Here is a 12,442-nt window from a genome sequence, read left to right as displayed (position 1 = left end):
TGGTCTCCCCCGACAAACAAATTCCTGAAAGTAAACTCTGATGGTGCATTTAAGGAAGCATCAAAATCTGGTGGCTGGTGTTTTACTTTGAGGAATAGTAATGGTATGCTTTTGGCTGCAAGAGCAGAAAGCTGGAATATGTATCAAGTGCCCTCATGCTGAAGCTTTAGCCATGGTGTATGCAATCAATGCAACATCAAAGCATGGGAGCTAACCGTTTAATTTTCGAAATGGACTCTATGGAGTTGAAGCAGGCTATAACAAGCCACGAGTATGATAGACCAGGTTCTTTGGTTCAGGAGATAAAATTCCAACTGAATGTAGCTTTTGATGTTGTTAAACTGAATGTATGTCCTAGAGCTTGTAATAATGCAGCACACACTATAGCTGCATATGATCATGGTCTTGGGAGTGGCATATGTGAGGTCTGGTTAGGCCACTTCCCTAAATTTGTACTGAACTCTGTTGCGGGCGATTTAGCCAGTTTGTCATCATAAGGAATACTAGTCTGTTCCTTAAAAAAAAAGTGAACCTAACTTTCAACCGAGCTATAACTTGTTATTTATATGGTGGTTAGAAAAGCATGTACATGTGAATTTATCTATAAATGCTTTCACATTGTACACTTCTTATGGGTTTTATAAAAATAAAAATGTAATAGTAAAGTTCAATGGTCAAAGTTGTAATTTTCTAGAAATATTTATATTACGTTTACTGTCTCCGTTTTGAGAATACCGTGTGCACCCTGAGGAACTCGAAAGCAAAGATCGACAGTAACGAGCAACGAAACTTGCAGATGAAGCACAAAGTACACAATCATGTCATGACATAATATGCACAATATCATGATCCAAGGTCAACAGTTTACAGCAAGTCAGCAACTAACAGACAAAAGGTTACACATGAACAAGCAGCTAAACGCTCGCCCTCTTTCTCATTCATTTCTTAGATCCGTTGACACACATTGCATGTGGAGTGAAGATCGGAGCTGCTGACGAGGTGGTGTCAAATGATCATACCGTCAGGGGACATCAACATATCGATGAAGATTCACGAGCGCTTGGCCCGTTTTGAACGCCGCATGGGTTGTGAAGGATTCGGATTCTGAATCAGAACGGTGATACAGGTTATGTAAATGGCTGTATATGTTCTGCAATGAGCCAGTCAGTATGGTAGCTAGAGAGGAGCATTACCTTTGCGAAACCTGGAGGAAACGATGCTCCACCTGTTGGCTCGGCTTGAGAGTTTTTACTAACAGGCGTTTTTTTGTGCATTTGTTGACCTTGCAAGTCACCAGTTGGCGCTGTCTTGTGTATAGCGCTAACTGCGCTCTTCATATTCGCCAAATCTTCCTGCATCTTTCTCTGGCTTTCTTCCATTGCCATCATTTTTTCCTTCAACGCCGATGCCTCGTCTTCAGCTCTGCGTTTAGCCTCCATGGCTTCCTTGAAGGATGCTTGCAGGACTGCCTTCCCTCGTGGGACCTTCGAGGAGGAGTCATGTGCAGCAGAATCACCTCCTGAACTCTCTACCTGCTTACGAAGTCGTGCCTGCACATGCAACGGAACTTCAGCTCTTATGTGCACGGTCCACAAAACAAATTCATTTAGTAAGTTTATTTTCTTGTGTCTCACAATGGCATCAGCTGTTGCCTTCTTCATAGGTTTCCCATTCTTGGGTGTATGAGTCATTATGAACAAATCCTCAACACTAGGCCCGTCCTTGTTAGGCCGTTTTTGCTTCTGCGCACACAAATTAACACAATAAATCCATCATCGATCGCGAAAGCAACAGAAGCAACTTTGAATTACCTCCTCCTCGATTATCCTTGCAAAGCTCTTTGTTCCTGCAGTATGATGAGCGACCACATTTGACTGACAAGCTTTACTGCGAGCACTTGCGGCCTGAGATCAGAGAGAAATATAACAATAATTCAACAAGCCTAAAACTTGCAAATCAAGCTCAGCCACACACGAAAGTATAATCCAGTAATACCTTCGCCTTTTCAGTACTCCAATATGCAACTAGAAATTGCCACTGTTCTTTGAGAACACGAGGATTTCGATCAGCAAGGCGTTCCTCTTCCGTCTCATGAGTATCGTAGTGTTGTAGTTTCAAGAAAGATTTCCAACTCCTCCACCTCTTTCCTAAGGACTTCATGATCCATAACTCACCAACCGGAGCAATGTCAAATTTGAGCTACACCAATAAACAAAGGCTATTAAAGAAGAAGTACAGCCACACACAAAAAAACAGCAATATTTATTTATACCTTGACAATATGCCAGATTATATTCTTGTTTTTCTCCGGAACACGCCTCCAATCATGATATGTTAGCGGTGCCAATACGCCATCTCTTGCTATTGCACACAAAAAGTTACTTAGGGTGCCTGCTGCTTTTCCAACAGGTTCACCTGAAGTGTTCAATGAAACAGGTATGCGCACACCCTTAGGCAAGGTCCACACCTCAAGACTGAGTTTCAGACCACAACGGAGACGTCTGTGGTTTCTCTTGGTACCTGCTTGAAAAAACAAATCAGATATACGAACAACCAAAATAACTGTAGGAGTATCTGAATTGTATGCATGATCTGACACTATCTGGCTTGAAAATGGTAAATTGCCTAGAGTCCTATAACTTATCATATAGTTATAAATGATAAAGAAGGTCTGGCCCAAATGGTTCAGTCAACAAAAAAGAGGGAACTAGTCTGGTTAAGACAGTCAGATACTTCTCACATGATACCTAATTTGAACTGGCCTAAACCTAGTAAAACTACTCAGTTTTGAGCTCATTTGTCTATGCATGACCAGTCCAAGAAAACAAATTGTATCCTGCTGTGATATATAAGGTTTTGGGAGCCTGGCTGGAGTTGAACACAGCAGCACATGCCCCCCTACCTCCTTCCCTGTAAAGCATCGAAAGGCATCACTTTCAAAATTCTAATATTTTGAGTTTTGAGATCCAAAGGCGTGATTCGTAATTCCTTATGTCTGAGATATGTTAAATCTCATTCTTCTGTTTTTTCTGTTCACTTTCCATCCTTTTCTCTCTCCAAAGGCATCACTTTTCTTTTGAGATGTGTTAAATCCAAAGAGACCCTAAATATATTGTTTAAATTCTGCAATTTGACTTTGGACACACAAGTCCAGAAGTTAGCCACTAGCCAGTGAGCCAAGAACCCAAAGTTTCATTATGACCTGAAACTGAACTCTGATCCTCCAGCACAACTGATTACACCGAACAGCATAGTTACTCTATTACAAGCACCGCCATTGCTCAGCTGCCCTTGTTATGCAGCTTACTTTTAGGGGCTGCTATTATTTATCTGGAGAACGTGAAAGTACATGTTCATGGTCTAAAAATCGAAGAGTACAAATAAGGAAATAAATAGCATTTGGAAATTAAACTGGGTTCAGATAAAATCACGTCCTTATTATCTTTCCTATTTACACTACCTCTCAACAACAGATCAAACACCTGGTGTCATGTCATGTACTCCCTCCATAAACTAATATAAGAGCGTTTAGATCACTAAAATAGTGATCTAAACGCTCTTATATTAGTTTACAGAGGGAGTAGAAAGAACAATGTTTAACGTCCCAAGTTCCTCTCATAGCAAACCCTTCGATGTGATGGATCCACTCAAACTTGGATAAAATTGCCATTCTGGCATGACTAAGCATTAACAAAATGTAAGAAAAGGTAACATTGAGTTCATCAGCTATATAATCTTACTGATTTCATAACTCTATTTATCATTGCTGTAATATTATTGCTTATATTTATGTACCCTAAAAAGGATCCCTCTTTAGAAGGAGGTTAATTCTGCACTATGGCACACACAGGATAATATGAGTGAAGGGCGAGGCGCAAATTACCAACATTCTGGAGAGTCGGGCTACAAGGGTCGTCTCCTTCTGAATCAGTTAAATCATGAAGGCTTCCCTCGCCATAGTTTGCCTGGGACATGGTATGCTCAAACAATGAATTAGATCTCAGCTCTGGAAGGGCCTTCCTAACCTCAGAGGGGATGTAATTACGTGCAAACTGCTCGGGATCAGACAAGTTGAGATCTGAATTGGAAGTTGGTGTAGTTAAATGAGGGCTGTCTAACTTGTTAGAGCTTGGTTCATGCATCTCACACGGAGGGGATGGACTAGGCTTTAAATTGTTGATGATTCTATTAATATCTGGAGAGTCCGATAAACTCTGTTCTGGAGAACCAGCATGCTGCCAATCAGGATCACTTTCTGTTGGTTCACTCTGTTCTGGAGAGCCAGCATGCTGTGAATCAGAATCATTTTCTGTTGGTTCACTGACTCTGACGGTGGCTGGTATGTGGCTAATCGAAGTTCCTTCTTGACTCTCAAGAAACTCATTTTGAACAGGTTCTTGGTCTATGGAAGCAGGTGAATCTTTCACCAAACGTTTGCTGCGCCTAAGTTGAAGACCTGGATTGGACGCAGCTGTCAAACCCTTCTTTTTTTGCTTGGGGGTTCTGCAACTGAAAGATTTTGATTGTTCCTTTTCTACATGGATCACTTGATTTTCCGGTTCCATATGAACCGCTGAATCAGATTGTTGTGTTTGCACCTGTTTTATAGGGTCATTTGCTTCATGCACCTTCCTCCTCTCTGCAAATGCAGCATCACTGCAAGCTGCGTACCCGACTCTCGTTCCATTGCTGTCCCTTGTAATTATCTCGTCGGCCGCTTGAGTGCATAATTCTTCTGTATGATTTACCTGGCTGACACACTGTTGTTGCTTTTCCTGGACATGAATCACCCCATCTGCATCCTCTGCATGAGCCTTCTCTGTACATATTGCACGACAAGAAGGCTGTTTTTGTGCCTGTTGTATGGTCTGATCGGGAGTGAGCAGCTGCCTCTTTTCTATATTTACAGTTTGGGGGGCAGCAGATTGCCCAGTTCCGCAATTTATACGCGTTGTGGATGATTGAACTTGCCCCTGATGGCGGTCATGATTTTGAGGCTCTTCATGTCTCCTTTCGGGACTAACAATTCCAGGGCCAACTGAATGCATGCTTGTCCGCTTAGTAAAAATTCCACTGACATCATGTACCTCCCCTCTCTCAATCGTAGAACCAGGATTATCCAGATCTGCCTGCTCTGGAATAAGCTGATTTGGATGATTTGTTTGTACCTGTCCCATACAATTTGTCCGATTATCAGGATCTGTCCACAAAAGTCCTGCACGAATCCCAAAATTAGGATGTTCTTGCCGCACCTGCATTGCAATAGAAGCACAACAAAGTACACTATTAATTTAGATACAAAAGTGTAGCATACTTCTAATAACAATGATAATATGCTTCAATGTAATGTAATGAGCTCATACTAAGAAAACTTGGCTCAGATTAAGCTGGTAATCATTAAAAAAACAATTTGGTTTAGTTCAGACTGCATCCATTCTCGACTCACACACAAGCTGTGTGCCAAGTATGTAGGAACACCTTGCGCTCTGCAGCAACACTTTCTCCACTCATAGTGCATCACTTTCCTGATCTAGCAATCTACACATTTATTAGTCAGGCTGAAAGCCTGTAACTCCTACAACTCCTCAAATCCACCAAGATTGACCAAATAGACCTCTTTACTTCAATCTACTCCCTCCGTTCCTAAATATAAGTCTTTGTAGACATTTCACTATGGACCACAAAGACTTATATTTAGGAACGGAGGGAGTAATGCCCATTTGCATGTTTTGTTCTTACCCCCATCTCATTCATACACAGGAGTGTAACCATAAGGAAGGCCTTGAAATTGCAAATGCTCTAGTTCCACACATGCGCTATCCTTTGATGCATAGAACTTACAAATACATAGCCGGTAAGCTCAACATTTCAAATTTTCAATTGATATGAAGTAAAACAGCTTTGCTAGATAGACCCTAGCTACATATTGTAGTGTGGAAAACTGGAAATAGATTTACTGTTCTCAATAAACAAATTAAACAAATCGTCTATCAGTTTGGTGAACACATATCAACGTTCGGTAAAAATGTAAAATTGTTAACACTGAGAACAAATTTCCACCTTTCTCAAGCAAAGGCACACTAGCAACTGAACTACGCCTGAAACTGCAATAGCACCTTGACGACAGCATACCTGCTGGGCTTGGAGGATGGGTGGGGCCGAGGGGTCGCCGAGTGGCACCACGGGCAAGGCGCCCTCCGCCGTGGCGGACGAGAGGAGGTAATGCCGGAGCCGCGCGGTGTCGACGGCGAGCTCGGCGCCGCAGACCGGGCAGGCGCAGCGCGCCAGTCCGACGGGCACGCTCAGGAGCGCGCCGCAGGAGCCGCACGGCAGCCGCGCGCCCCGGACGTCGGCGGCCGCGCGGGGCAGGGGCAGCGCCTTCCGCCGCGGCGGTGGCGGCGGCATGAGCTCCGGCGGGAGCGACTGCGGCGTAGCGCAGTCCGGGCAGATGAACTCCGTCAGGCCCGGGTCCACCTCCAGCGTCTCGCCGCACCCCGCGCACTGCACCTCCAAACCCTCCGGGGAGTCCTGCCGCGGCGGCGCCATGGCCGCTCGACGGCGACGGCTCCGGCTCGTTTCGCTTTCGACGGCGGCGCTCTGGGGGGAAACTGTTGCAGTGTGCGCTTTCTCTCTAGCGACACTCTCCGCCTAGGTTTTGCTCCCCGCCCGAGCAAAATAGACTCCTTTTTTTTTCTTTTTCTAGAGACACAGAGAGTGAAATAAAAACCGACGCTGTCTTCAGTGCTGAAGAATTTCTTTTTTTTTGCGGAAAAGTGATGAAGAATTTTCCTAACCAACACGAGAATATCACATGATACCACCCTTTAGGTGATATCATGATATCATTTCAAGAAAAAACAATTTTAAATGTCTCAAAAAATTATGAATGTTCACATTGCACGATTGTACAACCCCTAAGAATTTCAGGTCCAAATTTTAAATAGACATCGAGAAACAAAAAATACAAATCTGAATGTGAATAGTGGCGTTTTCACTTTTGTCTTTCCTAACACTATTTATGTTGGATTTGTCATTTTTATTGCTAAAGATATCTCCAATTTGGACCTGGAATTTTTAGGGATTGTACATTCATGTGATGTGAACACCCAGAATCATTTTCAAAAGAAAAATTGAAACAATTCAAAATGATTTGGACGTCGATAACGGCCGAACGTTCGGTCTGGGGAGGGATTGCCCGAACGAGTCGTTGGCGCTGGACAGGGGAACGACCGAATGATTTCGTTCGGCCCAGGAGCTCTCTCAGCCCGAACACTTCCAGAAACTCATCACTTATCGCGTATGCAACAAAAAAAGCCTAACAAAGACACCAGCGTGGGCCTGTTGCACGAGTGACATAACAAAAACAGGCCCATTTAGATACTGAAACACGAAAAACCCCCCAGAAAAACTCTCTAAGAAAAGTTACCATGTTTTGGCACATACTAAAGTTTGCCATGGCAAGTTGGCAACTTTGCCATGTTTTTGAACATTTTAAATTGCCATGGTCTTTTATTCATATTTGTGAACATCTACAAAAAGGTTGCCATGTTTTTTAACAACATAAGTTGCCATGGCAAAGTTTGCCATGTTTTTGAACAACTATAACTTTGCCATGGCAAGTTTACATGTTTTTGAACATGTTAATTAAAGAAGTTTGCCATGGCATAAAATGGAGCTAAATTTGCCATGGCAAAAAGGGAGCAAAAATTTACCGTGGCAAAAATAGTTTAATTTTTTGCCATGGCAAAAAAGTAGTACTTTTTTGCCATGGAATTAAATTAAAAAATGACATGGCTACACAAGTATATTTAAGATGCTACATAGTAAAATTTGCCATGTCCTATAAATTTAAATTTGCCATAATATTTGAATTCAAATTGACATGCTCTCTGCAATAAATTTGCAATGGCACTTATACTAAAAATTGCCATGGCGACTTAACCTAAAATTTTCCATGTGAAAATAAACGTATTTTGGACATGAAAAAAATGGAGTTAAACTTGCCATGGCAAAAATGGAGTAAAAATTTGCCATGGCAAAAATGGGTTGATTTTTGCCATGGCAAAAGGGGAGTACTTTTGTCATGGAAATAAATTGAAAAATGCCATGGCTATACAAATATATGTACTGTGCTACATAGTTAAAATTGCCATGTTCTGAAAAATGTAAATTTGCCATCATATTTAAAACAAAAACTTGCCATGCTCTTTACAATAAATTTGCCACAGTATCTTAAACTAAAAATTGCCATGGCAACTTAAACTAAAATTTGTCGTGTGAATAAAAGTATTTTTGATAAACTTGTGAATTTCTGAAATTTGCCATATGATTTTTCTAATAATTGCCACAACATTTTAGTAAAAAATGCCATGTTTTTGTAGCGTTTATCTCTTACTTATGTCGTGGAACAAACAAACTAACAATTTCAGAAGTTTCAGAAGTTTGCACGGAAAAAATGATGCATCTAACAAAAACGCGGAGACGCACATGCCACAAACACAACTAGTTTGGTCAGTTTTGTTTGCTGCTAAAAGAAGCAACATATTCTGATAATTATGACAACATGTCAACTAGTTTCAGCCAGAAAATGTAGTATCAAGGCGAGTAGGGAGTGCTGATGCATCACGGAAAACATTGAGAGGGAAAAAATGCTAGAGGGCGAGAATCAGGGGGTACTGATGAATTGTCTCTGGCTGGCGCCGATGACACTGCTAAAAATCGGTGTCCCTGCAGAGTGAGGTAGGCAAAATCGATGGCGAGCCCAGCCCTCTCCCTGGCGTGCACCACCTCTCAGCCCCTGCTTAGCCAGCAAGCTCGCGACCATTTCGAGCTCGACGCGCTACGACTCGAGCGAGCGGGAGGGGGAGGGGGCATCCCGTCCCTGATGCGGCCGACAACGCTCTCGTCGCCGCCGCCTGCGTTGGCTCTTGCCGGACAAGCGACAACCTCGCCTCCTGCGCGCGCGTCTCCTGAATCGAGGTGCGCCTCCGCGCCCTGCCATCGATGCCGGCGCCTCCTCAGTGCAGCCCTCTTCTCCCCGACCACGACCACTTCTGCTGCTCGCAAATGGCTGCGCCCCCGCCACCACCTCCCCGCGGTACGGACGCGCCACCACCTCCCAACCAGAGTTGACCAGGCGGAGTCTCGGCGACGTGGCTGCCGATGTCGCGACGCGGCAGCAAACGCGCGCGATGGCGAGGATAGGATAGGGTGGCGCCGGCGAGCTTGGGACGGCGGTACCGCGGTGGGGAGCTGGGGGCGTGGAGCAGATGGGAGACGGTGGGATGGGGAACGGAGAGCGACGGGGGAGAGAAGGGGATGAGTGGTGCGAGTATCTAGTTCGTTCGGGACGACTTCTGTTTTCTCCGAACGATATCGATCGCTGACGTGGCTCTGGTCCCCTGCTTTAAGATGCGTAATCAAATCCAGCGGTGGAAAGGACGTTCGGACCGAAACAACAAAACGCAGCCCGTTCGGGAGTTATCGATTCCGTTTTTTAATAATATTAAGGTATCACCTAACGGATGACGTCATGTGATATTCTCCCAGGGAAACACTTGATATCATGCCTAGTGCGACAATGTCAACCCTCAATTTCATGATAGCAATAACCAGTAACGCTAAGTGTCGGTGATTAAAGCGTTTGTCTTCGGTGGATCTACAATTGTCTCTTTGAGTAGGACACAAAACCTAACAAAACTCAAAAAAAACCTAAAAAAGAAGACCTCCTGCCAGGAAGGGCCGAGATCCACCATGCCTCCATGACCTTAAGACCACAAAAGACGAGATAGACCGGCGTCGGCGTCCGCGGGAGGCACCGGAAACCAAAACTTTTTTTTAACACACCAGAAACCAAAACTTAAGTGCCCTTGCATACGACAACCTGTTTGCTGGCCTCCCAAATAGTGCAACCTTGTGGGAGCAAGAGCAGAGATGGAAGCATTGACTTGCAACTTGTACTCGACTACAAACTTACCACTCAACCATCTCAAAATCTAAAAAAGAACATCTCAAAATCTGAACCTCAAAATAGCACATGCAGTGATCAGTTGGTTCGATCAATTCAAGAGGATTAAAGACATTTACCGCGAAATTGCCCGTAATAATACCGTGGTTGATACATCAGTACATACAAGAGTCCAAAAAGTTTAATTTATGGAAAGGTCGTCGTCGGATCAATAGGTCACGGCCTCATCGATGTCACCAAGGAACTACTGCTGCTACAAATGAAGTTGGATCTGACGACGATGGTGGCAAAGACGCCGCCGCCGCCGCCTTCAGTCCCTTCATGTCATGGCCATTGCCGTCGGTGAGCGTGCAAACCTAAATATTTGGAATCCACGTTTGTTCTGCTATACATTTTGCTCAATCGTGTATGATGTTCTTGTCGCCGTCGCAGTTGGTATGATACTGAGCTTCGGAGCAACCGTCGCCGTAGTCTACGTCGTGTACAGGCACGTCAAGAAGCACGACGTCCCCGCCGTCAGCATCATCGCCGCGAGCGTCAAGACGGCGGGGAGCACTACTGGTACGGCGCTGCACGCGGTGGTGCCGGACTCCCAGATACGGGACGCCACCGTCGAGGGGTTCCTCAAGGAGATCGCCGGCGACAAGCCCATCCGGTTCACCGCGCGGCAGCTCTGGGGGTTCACCAACAACTACTCAGCCAGGATCGACGCCGGGGGCTCGGGGGTCGTGTACAGGGGCGTGCTCCCGAACGGCCTTGCGGTCGCCGTGAAGCGCCTCCACGCCGGCCGCCACGACGGGAGCTCCGAGGAGCGGTTCATGGCCGAGGTGAGCGCCATCTGGAGGACCCACCACGTCAACCTCGTCGGGCTCTTCGGCTTCTGCTTCGACGCCGACGTGCGCGCGCTGGTGTACGAGCACATGGAGCGTGGCCCGCTCGACGCCTACCTCTTCGACCGGCGATCCGCCGCCGCCATCGGCTTCCCCACGCTGCGCGACATCGCCGTCGGCGTCGCGAGAGGCCTCCAGTACCTCCACGAGGAGTGCCAGCAGAAGATCGTGCACTACGACGTCAAGCCCGGCAACGTGCTCCTCGACGCCGGCCTCGCTCCCAAGGTGGCCGGCTTTGGACTCGCGCAGGTGATGAACCGGGCGGACACGCACGCGGCCGTCTCAGGGATGCGCGGCACCCCTGGGTACGCCGCACCGGAGCTGTGGATGCAGGTGGGCGCCACCGAGAAGTGCGACGTGTACAGCTTTGGCATCCTCCTGTTCGAGATCCTCGGCCGGAGAAGGAACTTCGACGAGACGGCGCCGGAGAGCCGGCGGTGGTTCCCGAAGCTGGCGTGGACCAAATACGAGGGCAGCGACCTCACGGAAGTCGTCGATAGCAGCGGCAGCGCGGACGAGGAGAAGGGCAGGGAGACGGCGAGGAGTATGTGCGAGGTGGCGTTCTGGTGCGTGCAGCAGGTGCCGGAGGCGAGGCCGACCATGGGCAGCGTGGTGAAGATGCTGGAAGGGGAGATGGACATTCCTCCTCCGCCGAATCCGTTCCAGCATCTCATGGCTGTGCCGGAGGTGGCGTGGACGTCAAATGGTCGAGCCAGCACCATTGTTGGGAGTGGTTCAAGACGCGATCACTCCATGGTCGCCGTGGATAGTTGAGTAGGATTTTATTTTTTCAATCAAAAGGCAATAGCTTAAGGACCCCACTACAAATCTGATGTCAGATTTTTTACCGCGGCAAATTATATTCTTTGAGGATGGCAAGTTTAGTTGGCTGATAAATCCGTCTTAATTTATTTTGTCAGAAAATTACCGTGCTTGTAAACTAAATTTGTCATCATTACACCAATACAAATTCACATGAAAAACGTCAGATTTCTCGTGCCTAAAAATTTCACTCATATTTTTAGTGTTTTCACACAAAGTGTGTGTCTATATATATATATATATATATATATATATATATATATATATATATATATATATATATATATATATATCAATTATGACATACACGTTAGTACAATGTCAACAAAGTACTCTAAGACATCGAGAACACACATAGCCAAATTATTAAGAGAAAAAAAGGGACAATACACCGAAAAAGACATGCTAAGAGCACCTATAGCCGACCCCTCAAACCTGGTTAAAGGAGTAAAATCTGGTTTTGAGGGGTTAAACCGCACCTGGCTGATCCCTTATCACCTTTAGAGGAGGAAATAAATTACTCATCGCTGTTGCCGCCGCTTATATTTACTCGAGTAGGGCCGTTTCTCGGGGGGAGGGGGGATCCCTTCCTGCGTCACCCTTCTTCCTCGTCCGCACCACACCAGGCAAGGCAAGCAGCTCCTCTCAAATAGGCTGATCGGTGATACGTGATTTTGGAATAAAAGCTAGACGACTCAGCCCTCTTCTCATCTCAAAGCTCGACCTCTGCCACCACTACTGCTTCCCTAGCCAAGCCATACTT

At 45.7% G+C, this 12,442-nt stretch overlaps 2 protein-coding genes across 3 annotated transcripts; one reads left to right on the top strand and one right to left on the bottom strand.

The window, feature by feature from the left end:
- Positions 1-797: 797 nt before the first annotated feature.
- On the bottom strand, positions 798-9,335 carry LOC123054347 (uncharacterized). Of its 2 annotated transcripts, none has more exons than XM_044478106.1 (8): positions 6,133-9,335; positions 3,884-5,252; positions 2,273-2,520; positions 1,996-2,199; positions 1,812-1,904; positions 1,635-1,742; positions 1,194-1,550; positions 798-1,104 (listed from the first exon to the last, which is right to left on the bottom strand). In XM_044478106.1, the coding sequence occupies exons 1-8, from the start codon at positions 6,544-6,546 to the stop codon at positions 1,051-1,053; spliced, it is 2,847 nt and encodes a 948-aa protein (XP_044334041.1). In that variant the 5' UTR covers positions 6,547-9,335; the 3' UTR covers positions 798-1,050. The 2 variants fall into 2 exon arrangements, with proteins under 2 accessions (XP_044334041.1, XP_044334042.1); XM_044478107.1 differs by having other exon boundaries at positions 3,884-5,168.
- Positions 9,336-10,293: 958 nt separating this feature from the next.
- Positions 10,294-11,631, top strand: LOC123049860 (G-type lectin S-receptor-like serine/threonine-protein kinase At1g34300). The gene is made up of 3 exons (XM_044472726.1): positions 10,294-10,309; positions 10,400-10,733; positions 10,968-11,631. The coding sequence occupies exons 1-3, from the start codon at positions 10,294-10,296 to the stop codon at positions 11,629-11,631; spliced, it is 1,014 nt and encodes a 337-aa protein (XP_044328661.1).
- Positions 11,632-12,442: the final 811 nt, after the last annotated feature.

The sequence above is a fragment of the Triticum aestivum genome, chromosome 2D (assembly GCF_018294505.1).
Source record: "Triticum aestivum cultivar Chinese Spring chromosome 2D, IWGSC CS RefSeq v2.1, whole genome shotgun sequence".
Taxonomy (NCBI): Eukaryota; Viridiplantae; Streptophyta; class Magnoliopsida; order Poales; family Poaceae; genus Triticum; species Triticum aestivum.
This window is presented reverse-complemented; position numbering and strand designations above follow the sequence as displayed.